This window comes from Lutjanus erythropterus, chromosome 23, assembly GCF_056507025.1.
Source record: "Lutjanus erythropterus isolate fLutEry1 chromosome 23, fLutEry1.hap2, whole genome shotgun sequence".
Taxonomy (NCBI): Eukaryota; Metazoa; Chordata; class Actinopteri; order Lutjaniformes; family Lutjanidae; genus Lutjanus; species Lutjanus erythropterus.
In genome coordinates this window covers 15,284,444-15,303,847 of record NC_139339.1, presented here as the reverse complement: position 1 = coordinate 15,303,847, position 19,404 = coordinate 15,284,444, and the positions used below count along the sequence as shown (strand labels likewise).

The 19,404-nt window shown below is 41.2% G+C and overlaps 1 protein-coding gene across 7 annotated transcripts in view; it reads left to right on the top strand.

Moving 5' to 3' along the window:
* clcn3 (Cl-/H+ antiporter 3) overlaps window positions 1-19,404 on the top strand; it is a 45,598-nt gene that overhangs the window by 23,562 nt on the left and 2,632 nt on the right. For 4 of the 7 annotated variants that reach the window (XM_084711560.1, XM_084711564.1, XM_084711561.1 and 1 more), the window contains 12 exons: window positions 5,324-5,484; window positions 7,568-7,667; window positions 8,407-8,594; window positions 9,915-10,037; window positions 11,241-11,447; window positions 11,770-11,850; window positions 11,939-12,191; window positions 12,785-13,077; window positions 13,161-13,347; window positions 13,902-14,300; window positions 14,475-14,691; window positions 15,993-16,068. In XM_084711560.1, coding sequence (XP_084567686.1) covers window positions 5,324-5,484; window positions 7,568-7,667; window positions 8,407-8,594; window positions 9,915-10,037; window positions 11,241-11,447; window positions 11,770-11,850; window positions 11,939-12,191; window positions 12,785-13,077; window positions 13,161-13,347; window positions 13,902-14,300; window positions 14,475-14,691; window positions 15,993-16,068 — 2,285 coding nt within the window. Of the gene's footprint in view, window positions 1-5,323; window positions 5,485-7,567; window positions 7,668-8,406; window positions 8,595-9,914; window positions 10,038-11,240; window positions 11,448-11,769; window positions 11,851-11,938; window positions 12,192-12,784; window positions 13,078-13,160; window positions 13,348-13,901; window positions 14,301-14,474; window positions 14,692-15,992; window positions 16,069-17,900; window positions 17,939-19,404 lie in introns of all 7 variants that reach the window. The other 3 variants (XM_084711562.1, XM_084711566.1, XM_084711563.1) reach the window with 2 other exon arrangements.

The following is a 19,404-nucleotide window of genomic DNA, read 5'->3' as shown; positions in this document are numbered from 1 at the left end:
GTAGGTCATGCTTTATTTCAAGGTACAATATGTAAAGATTTTATTTTGAAACATTAAAAAAAAGCCCAGAAAGTGTTAAGTCCTGGTCTTGCCGTGCTCACTGAGAGGCTGATGAACCTGGTTCAGTTGCCTGTCTGCCTGGCTGCAACTCTGGTGCCCATTTTGGTGCAGCTTCCCACCAGCATTCCCTGCTGGGTCCCCCCTGCCCAGGGACTGAAAACCTCCTCCTCCAAAGCCCCTGTTCTAGTGTTCTGAACAACTACACTCCCAGTTTGCCTACTCTGATGTTAGATGGTTAGTACTTGTTGCCATCATTGGTTTGGGTTCTGAGGTTTAGGCATGAGGAGTGAGACTGGGTAGGGCTAGGGTAAGAATGTCAGGGTAAGCCAATCAGTGGGAGAATAGGTTGAGTCATGGCTACACCATCCTGGGGGGAAAATGCTTCCTGGTGTTTCAGATCATTAGCTGCACGGCTAATTGGACTTACTAGCTAATGACAGCTACAGTTGGCAGCAGTTAGTGGTTACTCTGGTCTGCTGCCTCTTGTTTGTTTGGAGTATGACTTCAGTGGGTGGCCAATTCTAACATATTGCACCTTTGGGCACTCTCACTCTCTTGTGCTTACTATACAGATGTACATATTGATGACTCAGAGGAAAGTTTATTATATAGCATGTAGAAATTTCCTTTAAAACAGCTAATATCTCAAACCTCTGTATCTGACTGCTTTTGTTGAGTCAACAACTGAGTCATCGTCATCCCACCTCCCCTTCACTTACACACACACACACTTTCACTATCCCCTGGACAGTCCAGACTGTGGCCGTCACTCTGAAATCAAAATGGAGAATGATGGTGTCGGTTTCCTTGCCAAGCCTGACACTCTGACTGCTGCTGGCTTTACTACAGCTTACACGCTCACTTCTCTTTTCTCTTTTCTCCTCTGCGGACTTGATATGTATCAGCTGGTCAGATGAAAGCTGCGCTTGGCCATCTTGTCCCTGCGTCTTACACAAATTCTCACCACAGGGTTTTCTCCTCTCCCACATCCCATCAAACATCAAAGGCGATGATATGAGTTAATAAGCTGCACTTTCAAAGGCTCTGTCATGGCCCACAGTGATGATGTGGGAAATTTTGGGAAACAGGCTTCATCTTCTGCTTATGTCTCGGGGATAAAAATGTTGCCAGTGTGCAAGAGCTTTATGAAAAGTGAGATGTATGCAATTTGATACAAAGCATTTGAACTTTTGGTGCATTAAGTTGTGGAGTTCATACAGTATATGGTAATACCTTGGTATTTTTATTGCAGTTGATATGTAGTAATGGTGGTAAAGGATGCAGATGCTTTGATGCCATTTTATGATATTTTATGACCCTGGTTATAGCCATCTAAGATTTTTTTTTATGTTTAATGGCTGATTACAGAGATTTACCAGCTATGAATGAGGCTTTGTTTGAGAATCATGACCCTGCCCCAGTTGTAGTTTGCCTCAGGAGATTAAAAATGTAAGGAGGAAATGTGTATTGTGGCCTGGAATGTGTATGTTTGCTGTTCAAATGGCTACAGGATTTTCTGCTTCAGTTTTAACTCTGGTATGTCGATCGATTGACATTACTCTCGCACACATTTCTGCGTTCAAATCTTTTATCTTTAGAAATATGAGACCCACGAGATGAAAGCATGTTGAGGTACGTTTGTTTCAGGTTGCTACAGATCACAAAAAGTAGCATGCAAGGTGGAAAGTTATTTTGTTTATGTACTCTTAGTACCAACTGTTGTTTGGTTGTTCCATTTAATTTTAAAGCTCTATTTTTATCTGAAAATAGTCAAGTTAGCACTTGAAGTGTGGGATCTATCAAAGTCTGACTGAAAGGGCTTTGTACCCTCAGTAACATCATCTGCTGCTCACAGGATGCTGGAAAATTCAGCAGCAACATGCCTGACTGATGTATGACTGACCGCGTGGCACTGAATGAATGAATGATTACATAAAACGACAGGGCAAGTGGAGAATGACTGTAAACCATATAACAACATTTGTGTAGATTCAGCTCAGTCCTACATGCATAACAACAGGAGAAGTGACTTGTGTTGAAGTGTCAAACATCCAGTGCCTGGTTGCATAAAACCACTTTGGCTAAGGTTTCTCTTAAATTTTCATCTAAGGATGGCATAGAGAAAAAAGAGCTGTATAAAACTACCATGAGAATTTCTTTAGGATGTTTTTAGGGAACTAGGTCCTTATGCTGTGTTCAAATGTAACTCGTATTTATGGTGATTGAAGAGAAGGAGACAACAAAATGCATTTTTCAGGACACCGAGCGATGTGCCAAACTTTCACATAATTGTCTCATATATTAACATTAGCTGTGTCATTGTACTGAAACTTACCAGTTTTTGTGGACTCCTGTCGATGTTTGGTTGTGTCTTTCATGCTGTCACAGTAATATTTTCGTATTTCTTAATTACTTCATCTACGGTTCATTTCACTGCACATCTGTCACATAGATTTTGTCTGCTCTCTGAGAACAACCAAACATTTCTCTCATCTTCTGTTCAGTTTGGCTTTCCTTTTGTATTCTCATTATAGTCCATTTTGGAGAAGCTAGCCAACACCGACAGTAATGCTGTCAAATAACCTTAAAGTATGATGATGTGAATGAAGTGTAGCCATGGAAACTTAAGCCCACATGTGCTGTATTATTGCATTAACTACACTTAGGCAAGGAGACAACCAAAGGAGCGTTATGCAATGCTCCGAAATGAGCCCCTTAGCTTAAGGGAATATTTTGCTTAAGTGACAAACTTAGATTTGACACAAGAAACATTTCTTTAGGGAAGAAAAGTTCTTGCGTTGCTCCATTTGTCTTTCAAGAATCTAAATAGCAGCTGGTCTAAGAGGAACTCAGCACCATCCACAGTTCAGTTTTCCTGAACTGACGTTCTGGTTGAAGTTCTCACCCTGCAACAGTGATACCACACCCAGCAGTGCTTCAGTGCTTTATGACTTGGTGTTAAGGTCCTGTTAAAGATGTGGTGAAATGCAAAATATTTTTTTAGCTCTTTTCTTTTGTTCCTGTGGTGATTGATCTGTTATTGCTTGGCATACATCAAAATTTCACCTCATCCTCTGCCTCCTGAACTCTCAGAATGATGACCTGCTCGTTTATTTCCATTTCAGGTGGACTGGTTTACTGAAACTAAAGATGCTCTAACTGCCAATACTTTCAGTGCCGTAGTTTCTTTTAACTGAGTGATTTTAACCATATTTGTAAGACTGGATGGTTCCTTTGTTCAGTTCTGTTTGCCATTTGTCATTATTTAGCCTCTGTTTTGTTTCATTCGACAGAATCAGATTCAGCCCTACTTTGACGCTGACACACACAGTGCACTCATTGTGATATGAATTAATCTGACATAGCTGAATGTACACAAAAAGGTGAAACAAGTTGTACTTGTACATGTGTTGCATAATTATTTTGACTATTAACACATATTTTTCTTTGTTTGTCTGAACACTAGAACAGAAGCTGTAGCTGTTGCTCACTGTCTCGCTTTTGTCCTTGTTTCACACTGTGCTGCCTTTGTGTGGCAGATGAAGAAGTCTCACATATTTGTGTCCTCATAAGTAGGAGGATTAGCCTCAGCTTTTGTGACAATCTCAAGTGTGGGAGGAAGGGTTCTCCCTAATTTATTAACACACATTTTGTGCTGGATTAAACACATGGCAGTGCAATTTAAAGTTGACGTGATGGCACTCGTACTGAATTATGTGGATGATGAATAAGAAGATTATGAAGATTTTTCATTATCTCATTGTTGAAGCAGAAATATTATTATAAAATATTATTGTTTTCACTTTCTTTTACGGAAGAAATGTCACATCATGCAGCCACCTCAGCCAAGGAAGCCAAATGGCAGCAGGCGTGTAAATCTTGTGATGTTTTCCAGATAAGAGGCAGTGAGAATTAGCCCCTCGGCTGCTTCTTCTCACTGTTATACCGCGTGTGCTAATGTGACTCAATATATCTTGCTGTCCCTCCTTTTTATTGAATCTATTCATCCAGACCTAACCACTAACAGTGTCTCAAACATACTTAAATAATCTTTTTATAGTTTCAGCACAGTCATCTCAAGGGCAGTGTACAACGTTTGCTCTGTATTCTTTGTTTTTATATCATTAAAATGTGCCGTGACCGATCATAGTCATGTTGAAGTCATTACAGAACTGACTGTACAGAGTTATTGGGCCTATAGGCAATCACATTGTCTACAATCAGACCAACACTAATGAGTCTGCCAGTCATCCAAGTAGTTAAGATTTTTTACGCATAACAGGATGCAGGATTTTATGGCTCCCCAGGAAAAAGCTAACAAGGCGTCTGTTACAGGGTTTAGATAGAATTAAAATGTAATTTACTTAGACTGACTTGTACAGAAAAAGCTTTTAGTAAAAGTTGCTGATTGACTTTTTGAAAGCTTTTTTCTTCAGAGACCATCTGCAAACACACACATCCACCTACACATAGTGATCTGCACCTTACAACCGAGAGAGAAAGTTTACTCATCCAAATGTTCGAGCGGTGCAGATAAACCTCCACTGGCATAATGTTTTTCTATTCCAGATGAGGTGATGGACTGCAGGCCTTGCAGGGTTTTCTCACTGTTGCTGTGTTTCAGACTGTTATATGCCTCAGTGGTGACTGTGTGTTTTATCTCTGCCGTGTTTCCGATGAGCTTTATAATCAAGGAGATGTAGGTCTTATGTGCTGTTGGCAGCAAGCGGTAGTCTTTTCAGGAGCATTTATATGATACTCAGATGTACAGCAGAGCAGCACAAGCTTTTTTCTTTTTTGTTTTAACGTTGTCAAAATATTTGAAGTAGCTTGTTTCTGATCCGTGTTACAGAGAGCGAAATGTCTTTGGGCTCTGAGGAAAAAGAAGTGTTTGTTCATATAGAGTTTCAGTGGCAAAAACAGACTTTTTAATATCCTGCATACTGTGTTGAGTCGTATTGTTTTATAAGGCTTTTCATGTTGTTGAATTAAACAGTTCACTAAAAGATACTGTTCTGAACATTATATTAAAATATTACCAAAAACCGGATGAATAAAAAATAAATGCAAGGCAAACTCATGTATTCCCATTTTTATTTTTATATAAAGTGTGTTGAATCCTGTTAGTGCTATAATGTATGGATTTGGACCAGGACTTTTGTGAATTCATTCATCAAGGTATCAAGACATTTTTTTGATTGGGATATTTGTTATATTGTTACATTCCTACTCATTACTCTCTGTTTTTGTCTTTCCTCTTCAGGGTCTAACTACGCCATGTCTAACGGGGGCGGGGCACCCAGCAGCTCCACCCACCTGCTGGACTTCCTAGAGGAGCCCATCCCTGGTGTGGGGACCTACGATGACTTCCACACCATCGACTGGGTCCGTGAGAAGTGCAAGGACCGCGAGAGGCACCGGAAGGTGAGGAGACAGAGGGTGGCCATCAGTGCAGCCTTTAAACCTTATAGTCTCAGTGTGCTTCAGACGAGCTGGTTTGTATGACGGGTTTTAGAGCATGGCAGGGAAAAGTTGCAGTGGTGTGAACTGGCCCATCTCAGCTCGACTCAAGCTGGTTGATGACGTTGTCTGCAACTCAGCTTGTCAAGTTGCCAGTTGCTGGTATTAGAATGAAAGGCACATCATCTGTTTCAACAGCCAGTCAGCTTGTAGCGAAGCAAGGTTATTATAGGTAACTATATAGTATTATACTTACTTAGAATTTATAAAAAAAAAAATAAATAAATAAAAACTAGACTTTTGTACTGTACTGTAAAAAAAAAAACACAAAATAAAAATATACAGGAAATGTGTCAATGTGGTCAAAATTGCCAACATGGTGAGCATGGGGAGGCGTTAGTGCATATGTTTGCCTTAACATTGCCTTCACAAAGTGTTGTGTTTACATGTGTTACCTGTTATGAAGTTCTATAATCTTCTGTCAGACAAACAGTCCCTGTATTAACTAAAACTAAACTAAACTCAGAATTTTCAGTTCACTCCTAAAACTGTGAACTTAGGTGCTTTTGCTCTGCTCACATTCATCGTCACTCTTTGCTGCTCACTCTGCTCAACCACACGCTCCCTACACACACAACTTTAATGTTTTCGCTGTTTCATCAATACTATAAATGCAACTGTAGCAACTGTTCACTATCGCTGTGCTCTTTCATATTGTAAGACACTCAAATTATCTAGAGCTATGAAAAAGCTTGAAAAGCCAGCAGTTAGAATAGACGTATACTAGAGTCACTGCTATGGAGACAATGCTGTGTCTCGTCTAGTTGCACTGATGTAGACTAGTAGCCTCCCAGAATGCTGCAGACCAGCACGCTGTAAAAATTGCAAGTTTTAACTCATCTTGTTCACAGATCTTCTGATCTGAGCTGGGCTTTAGGTTAGGGAGGGGCACATACATATTGTTGAGCTGCCAGTGTGCTTTATCAGGGCTTCCTTTGAGATTGTCATGTTTGATTTCCATCAAGGTCAGACAACACGTCCAATAAACTACTTCTTTTGTAGTCAAACCCACCCCTAGACAGTCCAACAAGATCATTGTCTAAAATATGGACAGAATATAAAAGGGCTGACTCAGATGTAGCTTGTAATAGAAGCTTCAAAGTTTTATTCAGCTCTCATAAGTATCTCGTACTCGTAGCTCAGCTTAAGTCTAGTTCCACATTGGCTGATGTCAGCGAAAAATCCTCTGCTGCACAGGAAGTAGTCTGTCACACACTTCCTGTGGAGCAACAGTTTGTTTGGGTCCCACAAAAGAAGAACTGAATGGTTAGGATCAGCAGTTTTAGCCTGAATGGCTTAATGGAGAAATAGGGGAAGATAGCGCAGCCTACCAACAGAAACCGATACTTCATCTACAGAAAATACAACAGAATTTTTGGTCAAAAGTGCCTCAAAATTATGATTATTTGAGCTAGTCTATGCTCCTTTTTCACAAAGTCCCCTTACCTACCTTGTTTTCAGCTACATCTAAAGGTCTTCATCAGCAGCTGAAGGCCAAAACGAAAGTCGAGAATGAACTTTCATGCTCAGTACAGATCTCATGAGTGCACCAGAATGAACTGTCAGCTTCCTGCCCCACAATGCCCCGTCACTGATACAGCCTCTCTCTGTCAACGGTTTTATCCAAATATTAACTTTGCATCCTGCTTTTCAGAAGTGGTTCAGTGCAGGGCAACTGGAAATGATAACTCTGACAAATTGACTGTTATTTGAACACTTGGTCAAACATTGTTTTCGTACCTGGTCTTAAAACAATATTTTTACTCAATCAGCAGCAGAAATCTTGCCATTAGAGTAGATAACTGAATTGAATCATTGGGGAGTACTTATAAACCTTTGACCTACTTGTATTACTGCCAGTGTAAGTCATTTAACACTTGTTCATCTGGTGACATTTTCTCGTAAGCTTATTAATGTCTGTGTTATTTGTGTATTTAATTTATTTGTTGTCAGCTAACTGTTGTGTCTGTTTTCTGCGTGTTTGTAGATCAACAGTAAGAAAAAGGAGTCAGCATGGGAGTTCACAAAGAGCCTGTACGATGCCTGGTCCGGGTGGCTGGTGGTGACGCTCACTGGCTTGGCTTCAGGTACGTGTACACTCACACAGCCGTTATCTCCTCCGTGTGTGACTCTCACATGCTTTGCCTCAGGCAGCTCACGCTCAGTCTTTTTTCTGGTCTCTCTCTTTTGCTCTCTTTTAACCACTCGCTCACAAACACAAACGGAGGCAATTTCTTTCTCCTGCAAGAGCCTCAGCAGAGTTCAGTCCTCAAAGCAGCAGCATAATCTACACAAATGACTTACATTTCTGTGGCCACTAAATGAAAAAAAATGGCCTTTTTTGTAGGAAAGCTTCTTTAAGATTAAGTTTACAAAGGCCAGAGGAAAAATATGAATTTTTGATTTTGTGGTCAACTGTTGCTTTAGTACATGGTTACAAAATTTATACGGTGGGGTGTTAACCTTTTGATGTGGATATGTCTAGTGTAGAGTAATGTTGTTACAAAACCTTCCATTGTGTATTTCTATAGGTAAATTCTTAAGAGTTCTTGCTCTTTGGCCGTGAAATTAGTGCTGAATTTTAGAAGGATGCAGATTAAAAAGCTAGTATTAGGACTTTGTCAGGTTTCATTTTGGTATTTTCTTATAATATACCAACTTAAACAGACCTGGGTCTCCCTTGTTCTAAATTGGTAGCAGGCTCATATAAAAACTGGTTGCATAATTAGCCAGCTAACTGCCACTGCCACTTTTTCTCTTTTTCTCCTTCCTGCCTTCACCTCTCTGCCCCTCTTTTCTTTCCTGGTTCCCTCCTCCTCCTGCCAGGTGCTTTGGCTGGCCTGATTGACATTGCTGCTGATTGGATGAACGACCTGAAGGAGGGCGTGTGTCTGAGCGCCATGTGGTACAACCACGAACAGTGTTGCTGGACGTCCAATGAGACCACCTTTGCTGAGCGGGACAAGTGTCCTCAGTGGAAGAGCTGGGCTGAGCTAATACTGGGCCAGGCCGAGGTAGACTAACACAGGCTCATGCGAGAGATACAAGACAGCAAATTTTTTGTAAACTGACAGCGTAAATTCTCAAATAAACTGCAGACAAAACCAGGCTTTAATCGAGTTAACAGCTTGCTCCTCTTTACTGCTAATGCAACCTCAAAATGTCCTCCATGTTCCCCTGTTGTTTTAATAAATTTAGTAAAAAGTACATATACATTATTTACTTCAGTACAACATGTTATAACCATCACTCTGCTGCTTTAAGATTACTTCTCTGTAAATGCAGTTCATTCATTAAATATTTTCACATTTATCTCTCTGCCCTTTTTAATCATGGTCAAGACTTCCTGCACTGCTGCTTCACATTAAAAGACCTCTAGCAGTAAATAGGGCATAATGCGTCCCATTCCTGGTAGGCTTTTCATTTGAAATGTACGCAGGAAGTATTGAGATTCAGTGACAATAACTTACCAGTGATGACAAATAGCTAAAAAGAGAAACAAAGAAGAACAAAGTGAATATGAGATGATTCTGCTGTTGTACTGATGTAATTATTATGGTAGAAATGTACATTATAGTTAATTTACCATGTGTAATACAGATAATTATACCTCTATTATATGCAGGCCTTTATTAGAAACCTGCCTTTATTTGAATACTGATTTTTTTTCTGAAAATTTACGACAGCAAATTATGGACTATTCACCGCAAAAAAATGAAACTAACAGAAAGGACTGAGGTAATCATTCACAATAATATGGTATAATGTGTCCAAATTAGGCCTCAAGAAGTGGCTTGACATATTCAGAGTTTTACCATTTATTATCCACTCCTTAGTCTTGTGTAGAACTTGAACAGACTGCTAGTGCTATGCAAAGTTATGTGTACATCGATAGATTAGACTCTTTTCTTGCATTGTGGTAATTTATTTTGATTTAATAAACTTTGTGCATGTGAAAAAAGACCCAATGAGCATAAAAATTGGGATAGGATGTCATAATTAATGTAGCCTAAGATGAAAAATGAAATCCTTGGCAATATTAGTAAAAAATAAGGTAAAGATGAGAACAGAATACATAGAATTCATCTTCACATAAAAAAAAAACAGGAAGAGAATGCCATAACTGAACTGATAATAAAAGTAAGACAAAAAATAAGGATGAAAACAGAATACATGACGCAAGGTGAGAAATAAAACCCACTGGATAATAATAGTGACAATAAACTTAAAAATATAGTATCTAGATATATATGTGTAAAATTCTTTGTATTGATGCATTTCAAGGTGTTGACTCTTTTCCTTCTACCGCTCTCCTCTTCCTCACCTCTCTGCAGGGCCCCGGCTCGTACATCATGAACTACTTCATGTACATCTACTGGGCTCTGTCCTTCGCCTTCCTGGCCGTCTGTCTGGTCAAGGTGTTCGCTCCGTACGCCTGTGGCTCGGGGATCCCTGAGGTGAGGAAAACGTCACTTTTACAAAAACCCTCTCAGATACACTTGAACTGTGCTTTCAGCTGCATGCTGGGACTGTTTTGAAACCTCTCGTTGATTGGTGGGTTGAAGTTCTTGTGGGAAACTCTCTACATCCAAGATCTGAGAGCTTTCATGCACCAACATTTCAAACGCTGTATTTTTTTTCTATTAAGAAGTTTCTGGCAGACATGTCTTTATTCAGTCACAGAGCCTTAAACTAGTTTTTGCCACAAATCGTATCAGTTTTATCAAATTAAATGAGGCTAGCAGGTTATCTCTGTGTGTCTGAATGTCTTTCCTCCACAAGCTCCTTCACTGAAACAGGCTACTGATGCTCTGTTTTGTCTCTCGGTTCTCTCATTTTCTCATGTCTGATCAATTTGCCCTGGGTGTTGAAGAAGCACATGAAGCAGAAAGTCTATAAATCTCTGCAGCTGCCTCGTAACTCTCCATGAAAGTGCTTTAATGCGTCATGTCCACTCTCAGGGATCCACACAGTGTGTCGTCATGCTCATGGGTTTCCCTTTAAAGTCTTCAAGTGGCTTAAAATTGTCAATTCACTGGGCTGCTGGGAGGTGTTTGACAGGTTTGACTGGGCTGTGAAAAAGCCATTTTTGAGGCGAGCGTTCAGAAAAGAAAAAAAAAAAACGTTTGTTGCCATGGGAACAAGAGAGCTGGAACTGCATTGCCAAGTGAAGTGTTAGTACACAATGACTTTGATCAGGAGGTAGAGATGCAGCTCGAGCAAAAGCTGGACAAATTTGCTTAAAAATGGAAAAGGCAATTTGAAAATATGTAATTAGAAGTGGAGGCTGAGTGAGATACATGACAGCGTCTGTTTGCTCATTTTAATTGGTCAGAAATGGCTGTTATTTTCTGTCAACTCTATACTATCCACTGTCTAATGAAGGCATACAATGTCCTCCAAAAATACTGAACCATAATCTTAAATTTGTTAAATAATAGCATTTTATATGATTTTTGCATCACTGAAATAACTCAAATTATTTGTGTAAAGGTTAGTTCAAGGGAGTTTAAACTGTTCCTAACATCTAATTTCCCTGTCGATTGAACAGTAAATTTAAATTTAGACTGACTATGACAATGTCATAGTGGTTTGGCTAACATTCGCAGCAGCAGCTCAACCTCAGTTTAATCTTTACCTGTCTCTCGCTCTTCCCACAGATCAAGACCATCCTGAGTGGGTTCATCATTCGAGGCTACCTGGGCAAGTGGACCCTGATGATCAAGACCATCACTCTGGTGCTGGCTGTGGCGTCCGGCCTCAGCCTGGGGAAGGAGGGACCCCTGGTCCATGTCGCCTGCTGCTGTGGGAACATCTTCTCCTACCTTTTCCCCAAGTACAGCAAGAACGAGGCCAAGAAACGAGAGGTGAGAGGGAAGAAATTCAAGTTAGTGTTATACATTACATGTTATAAGGTCGGTTTGATGACTGAGTACAGTACCAGGAGTTAGCTGATGTACAGATAGCTTGTTGCTAAAGTAGGCTAACCGCTGTGTGCAATTATCTGTAGCCAGTAATGGAAGTAAACTAAGGAGGGACACAATTTTTGACAGTGTAATGACAATCTTATGCACACCGCTTCAAATACAGTGTTATCAAAACAATGTATTCCCCTCATTCTCTATTATTAGGATGTAGTTTAGTGTTTAGAGTCACATCAGCTGAGGTGTGTTTGTTTTGTCCTCTCAGGTTCTCTCTGCTGCGTCAGCGGCGGGGGTGTCTGTTGCTTTTGGAGCCCCAATTGGAGGAGTGCTCTTCAGCTTGGAGGAGGTGCGGTTGACTCATGAACTGACCAGAAATGACTTTTGAAACTTTACAACCACAGCCAATCTTGTAAACTCTCCTCTCTCCCTTCCAGGTGAGCTATTACTTCCCTCTCAAGACGCTGTGGCGCTCCTTCTTCGCTGCCCTGGTGGCAGCCTTTGTCCTGCGCTCCATCAACCCGTTTGGTAACAGCCGTCTGGTGCTGTTCTACGTGGAGTACCACACACCGTGGTACCTGTTTGAGCTCATCCCTTTCATCCTTCTGGGAGTCTTTGGAGGCCTCTGGGGAGCCTTCTTCATCCGAGCCAACATCGCTTGGTGCCGGCGACGCAAGTCGACACGCTTCGGTAAATGCTTTGACTTGATTTGAAATAGTGATATGTCAGTATGAGGCTGTCTGGATGATCGCTGTCAGCAGTCTGTACAAGCAGAAAGAAGTTGAATTTCAGCATGAAAAAGTTCAGGGTGAAATCTTGATTGTTTCTGAGCATTATGGAGCAAAGATGAATGACTCGGGACATGGAAATTATCTAGGAAGCCATTAGAATCACTGAAGTGGGAAGAGAGAAGCATATGGAGAGATTTCTGTCTATATTGGGAGAGGCTTATAATTCTGTGAACAGTCATTCAGGTTTTGTTTGCTGTAATCATCCTCCTGTTCATACTGGTCATTAAGAGCTTTGACTCTTGGACATGAAGTTAAGTGACAACATCATGGAACGGATTCCTACTGAGAGAGACCTTTTTTGTTGAAGAGTAAGATCAAAACAAAAACAAAACAAGCGTTTTATCACTTTCTTCAAAGCCACCAGACTTCCACTGATAAAAATTCTGCCCAGTAAGCCCACCCAGTTACTGATGTGGTGTGAGTAGGACAGTTAAGAGGACAACCTTTTGTTGCTTCTAACAGTTTGACACATTGCTTCCTCCCTCTCTTCAGGCAAGTACCCAGTATTGGAGGTGATCTTGGTGGCGGCCATCACGGCAGTGGTTGCTTTCCCGAACCCGTACACACGTCAGAATACCAGCGAGCTGATTAAGGAGCTGTTCACAGACTGCGGCCCGCTGGAGTCCTCACAGCTCTGCCAGTACCGCAGCCAGATGAACGGCAGCAAGGCTTTCACTGACAACCCCAACCGGCCTGCAGGGCCCGGCGTCTACGCCGCCATGTGGCAGCTCTGCCTGGCGCTCATCTTCAAAATCATTATGACCATATTCACCTTTGGACTGAAGGTGATACCCGGATGTTTTTTCCTTTATGTCTGTCCTGTACATCTTCATGAAAACTAAAACCATCTTTGGCTTCTCATCCACAGGTACCGTCAGGTCTGTTCATCCCCAGCATGGCCATCGGGGCGATCGCAGGGCGAATCGTTGGCATCGCCATGGAGCAGCTTGCCTATTATCACCACGACTGGTTCTTGTTCAAAGAGTGGTGCGAGGTGGGAGCTGACTGCATCACTCCAGGTCTCTATGCCATGGTGGGGGCTGCGGCATGTCTGGGTGAGTCAGTAGTGCTAATTTTTTATTTTTTTATTTAGTCTTAGTCCTGCGTCAAATGTCTTTGTTAGTTTTTGGGGGCATTGTGTTCTCATCTTACTGTTCACTTTGACTTTTAGCCACCAGATTATAATGAACATTTCAGTAAATTTAGTGCAGCCAAAAATGATATTTGCTGTCATTTTAGTAAATCTTATTTCACTTAAGATTTTGTCTTATCATTATCTGATGGATAAATTCAGGTTGAATGTTTCAGAACACAGCGTGTACCCCCACTGCTTTATTAGAGCTTAAAACAAACAACCTAACGTTTCATTAAGTTACGTCAGTTTCTTTGTGGTGAGCCTTAATGTGTCTCTTCAGTTTTGTGGTTTTCTTACCAGCTACTTACATAAACATAAAAAACAGGTGTGTGCATGAGATACAAGCACAGAGAAAAGCATCTGTGCGCTTCTACATTTCTGCTCCATGTGCACAAATGTAGGCGCTCAACCCTTTATACACGCTGTGGCTGATGTCCCCCTTCCTGTCCTTGTGTTGTTCTCCCACCTCCCCAGGTGGTGTGACCCGTATGACCGTCTCCCTGGTCGTCATTGTGTTTGAGTTGACTGGCGGGTTAGAGTACATCGTCCCTCTCATGGCTGCCGTCATGACCAGCAAATGGGTGGGCGACGCGTTTGGCCGCGAGGGAATCTACGAGGCCCACATCCGTCTGAACGGATACCCCTTCCTGGATGCCAAGGAGGAGTTCACACACACCACATTAGCAAGGGAGGTGATGAGGCCTCGGCGCAGCGACCCGCCGCTAGCGGTGCTGACGCAGGACGACCTGACGGTGGAGGAACTGCAGGCCACCATCAATGAAACCAGTTATAATGGTTTCCCTGTGATAGTGTCCAAAGAGTCCCAGAGACTGGTGGGCTTCGCTCTGCGTAGGGACATCACTATCGCTATAGGTAACTACCACAGAGCAGGACAGTTTCCATGAAAATGTTTCTCCCACATTTCAGCACAAAATGTGAAAACAGTATGAAAGCACAAGAATGGAACTGTGCCTGTACGGGGCTTAGATTCATTCAAATGTAGAGTCAGTAAGACATTTTCTCATTTTCTTGTTCCTCTCTCAACAGAAAATGCTCGCCGCAAGCAGGAGGGCATCATGTTGAATTCCAGGGTGTACTTCACCCAGCACGCACCCACCCTGCCGGCCGACAGCCCCCGGCCCCTCAAGCTGCGCTCCATCCTGGACATGAGCCCCTTCACGGTCACTGACCACACCCCCATGGAGATCGTGGTGGACATCTTCAGAAAGCTCGGGCTGCGTCAGTGCCTCGTCACTCACAACGGGTGAGTAGGAAATGAAATAGTGTGAAGAGGAAGGATGTGCTGAAACCATCTCACATCCTTTCTGGCGTTGTGTGGTCTAAACTAACCTGTCTGAGGTTGACAAACATTGCACAAGCACATGTACACACTGTCTGGTGTTACATGGACTCTGAGACCCCGGGGTTTACACTGTAATCTGCGTGGCCTGGCCTAACCGCTGTGCTGCACTCATTCACCCCTCCTGCTCAACAATAACAGACGACCTGAAACTAACTACAGCTACGTAACAGGTATCATGCTGGGAAATGTAGTCTCAGTTGATGTGTGGTCTGAAACTGAGTGGAGTCGAGGGTTTTCAGAGAGCCACCTGCTGGTGTGATCCAGGAATTACAAGTTTCTCAGTTTGCTGTGACAATCACCAGAGAGGAGCCTCGCAGCACTGTTTGTTTTTAATTTACATCTTTATATTTAAGTATATTTAATTAGATTTTAATGGGTAAGTTGGTTTTATTCATTTCTTTTTCTTATTGTTAACAAGTCTCAGTTAGTTTGTTTCTCAGTACTTTCAAACATCTCTGCTGCGTCTGCGGTTGTTCCTCCTCAAGAAGAAAAACTTTTACAACAGCTCACAAATATTATTTATTTTTTGTTGAAATTTCCCAAAATAGTTGGGCATTATCTAAACTATTTTCTCATGGATTAATACACATGTGACTGTCCAGTGAGAGTTTACAGCAGCCAGAAGGTGTGTATGAGATCAGTTTCCGTTCACTACTGTCAATATGTGAATATTAGGAGTTGGGCCATACTTGCCAAACCTGTTGATTTTCTCAGGCAACTGCCATCTTTTATCACCCTCTTGCGTGGTCCCGTACTGTTTTCCAGTTAATAATGATTATAGGTCATCTTCAGGCATGTGTTAACATAAAAATGTACTTATTATTAGGTTGGCAAGTATGAGTCAGGAGCATCAACTGTCAGGAGCCTTTAAACTATTACAGAAGAAGCTACAATGAGATCGTATAATCAAAACCTCAAACTCTAAACCTCATGATTAAAGATATTATAGTTTATCGGATGAGTTACATATTATTTATCATATTATGTGAAATTAATTATTAGTTTTGTTGTTTTTGTCTTTTAATTGAGTTGTGTAATTTTGAGTTGTGTTTTCTGTTAACATTGAGTTTAGTATTTTAAGTTCCACCTGTTGTGTATGTTTTGTGCTGCTGCTGTCTGTTCTCTCTCTGTTTGTTGTTTATGTTTGTTTGTTTGTTTGTTGTTTTTGGGCAGTTTATCAAGTAACAGGGTGTGTGTTTCAGGATTGTGTTGGGCATCATCACAAAGAAGAATATATTAGAGCATCTGGAGGAGCTCAAGCAGCACAAGGAGCCCCTGGTGACTAGCCCCGCCCCTTTACACACGTGACCCCTCCCTCACCCACTTCACACCTGTCTCTTTAGGCTCCGCCTCTCAAGAGGGATGCATGAAACTTGGTGTGAAAACTGTTGACAGTTCCCAGCTAAAACATCAAGCCTTCATTTTCTTCTTCTTCTTCTTCTTCTTCTTCTTCTTCTTCTTCTTCTTCTTCTTCTTCTTTCACTCACTGTTGTTGCTGGGCTGGTTTGGTGTGGATTCACCTGTAATGAAGTCGTTCATCTGTAGATAGACGCTCTCTGAACTCATCTTCATCGCTGCTAGTAGTTACAGATTTTATGAGTCAGCGTACAGAAGAGCTTTGTTGTGTTTTTTTGGGTCCTGTAATGTTGGACCTTGATGGGAACTGTCACCCACATCAGTCTGGAGCCCCTTTCAGACATGTGCTGGCAATTCATGTTGTTATTTTACTGTGAAACTGTACTCGCACTATGAAGGACTTCATAACATTTCCAACACAGCTTAGGTCTGAATTAAGTCAAAGGCTGCTGCAACACAAAAATTAAACCCATGGACTTTTAGAGTCTCTTGTTGCACAGCGTGACATCTGAGCTGATGGAGCTAAAACACAAAGCTAAAACACAAAGCCAGTCCATCAAAAGTCTTAAAATATCTTAAATGAACATTTATTTATAAAAGGCCTAAAAAAGTATTAAGTGGACTTGAATTCAGTTTGGGAGGTCTTACATGTTTAATTCTTGAATACTTTTATGGTGGTCTAAAGTTCAAAAGCTGAATTTGTTACAATATTTCGGGGTTTTGCTACATATTTGATCAAATTCAAGTTCTTTAACTCAACCAGTTATTGTCATTAGAGATTATTTTCACTGTTGATTTTCGGTCCATAAAATGCCAGAAAATTATTTAAAAAAAATGTTGATCAGTGTTTCCCAAAGCCCAAGATGACATCCTCAAATATTTTGTTTTGTTTACAACCCAAAGATATTCAGTTGACTGTCAGAGTGGAGTAAAGAAAACAGAAAATATTCACATTCAGCTGTAATCAGAGGATTAGTTGGCAGTTGTTTTAATTGTTGATTAATAATCAATTAATTATTGCTGTTCTAGAAACTAATAAAAACTAAACTGAAACAAGCAAATCCACTCCAGAAACTAACTGAAACTAAACTGACTGACTTTTGAAAACAAATTGAATTAAAAATTTAAAACATGAAAAATACAAAACTATAACTCTGCTCTGCACAGATGTGCTCAAACATCCAACTGACGTGGAGGGATTTTAATTTTTAACCTTTACTTAGATATTAACAAAAATAGGTGCAATGCAAAACCTCATTTAACCCTGATTTGATCCTATAATCTGTATCAAAGAGTCGTAAATTTAACAGACAGATGAAGCCGGCGGTGTTACAGTTTCCATGTCTGAAAAGGGTTCAGTAGATTCCAGTAGATTAAAGTACGTCTGTAGCTCCTGTAGCTCTGCTCAGTGTCGTGTCAGCTGCATCATGCTAGCACCTTAATAAGATGTTCATCAAACTGCATCTGGTCCTCTCATACACTTTATATCTGCATAGTTCTGGTGTAATTCTGATTATCTCCTCCTGATAATAATCAATCAGGTAGTTTCTCAGCCTGTGTGCAGTCATGTAACCATGATGCCTGTCGTGTGTTTCCCATCTTCCTCTCACAACAGTAGTCACTCATTTCCTCGTGAGAGTTCACCCACCCTCAGTTATCTACCGTCATTAACGACTGCTTTTTCTTCTTTTTTTGTTTTTTTTTTTGTTTTTTTTAAACCCCCTCCCCACTTGACCGCACCGGTGTCTCTGCAGATTGACGACATCTGACTCGTCGCCTTAACAACCACTTGGCGAGTAGCTAGCCGCCTTGGGAAAGCGGACTACCGTTGTTTTAATATATTGTTGTTATTGAGGGTGGTGTTTGTTAGTTAGACGGGAGGGAGAAGATCTCTAGTGATATGATTCATCCCCACACCTCCCCCGTCCTGTAGCTGTAGTGAATGCTGTGGTGGAGTGACGTTGTTGTGTTGATTGGTGCTAGTAGTGCTGTAGTCACCGAGCCAGTTAACATGTGTTGATAAAATAAATGACCTTGATGAAGTAATTCAACTAATCCCGTGATTTAACCTGCCAATGTTTCCTCTTAGCCAGCAGTGTCCTGTCCTCCTCACAAGACACTGAAACATATCCATTTTCTTAAAAAAGAAAGAAAAAAACTGAAGTGTGTTTTTGTTTTATTAGCAAAAGAGTGTGGAAAAAGTTTCACTCATTGAGCAAAGCAATATACAATTAAATAGACATCACCTGACACTAGTATCTTCCTTTAACATAAACAATAAGGTAAAGACTTTAAAAGCCTGGTGAAATCTGCAAGCAAATAATGCATAAATCATTTATTTTTCTTCTTTAATATTTTCAACCACTGATCTAAAACCAATTTCATAAAGGAACTATATGTATCTTCATATAACATTCTTAACTTAGGTTCCACACTCAAAAGGCCAATACAAGCACTGTCGTTCTCTCAAGTAAAAATATACTGAATCCAGACATGTACGCCTCTTTTCTCAGTCATTCTTTTTGTGACCTGTAGAAGAATGTTTCTTTCCGGTCAACACCTGGACTAAAAACTGCACCGGACACTGCTGGCTAACAGAGAACATTACCTTCACCCTCTCACCCTTCATACACACTCTGATCTGTACCTGGTAGCTCAGCACCGTACGACTGCTTTTGTTTATTTTTCCGGTTTTAAGATGAACACGAGCAGTCGTAGATCTCTGCAGCTGTTGGGAGCCGCAGGTCTGATCTGTGTGACTCTTCACCAGTGTTTCATGCCTCCTGCTGCTCAGTGTTCGTAGCTCTGACTCCGCCCCCAAAAGGTCATCTCAGCTCCTCTCGCTCAGACCTGGGTTCAAATGTTTGTTTGGTCAAACTTTATTCACCTTTTTCCAGGGTTCAGATGAAGCTGGACATCTTAATAAACACAAACAAAACTGCCACCTGAGCTTTTTGGACCCAGCTCTGCTATGCCCCAGCTCTGTAGCACACGAACAGCTTCTCCTCCTCAGATATTTTGGCTTCACACGCTTCTCTTCACTTGACCTCAGACTGCATTCACAGCTGGATTCAAGAGCACAAGTGTCACCCTTTTGTGGTCATTCCTAGTGTTTAAAGCAGACAAATCAGAGCCATTTTTACAACCACCTCAGTCTGAAACGTGCTCTTGAATCAGCAGGAATAATCTTGACTAACTGAATATTTAGACACATGTTGCAAACTCAGACCCAGGCTTGTTAGCTGGGTCGGTCAGGTA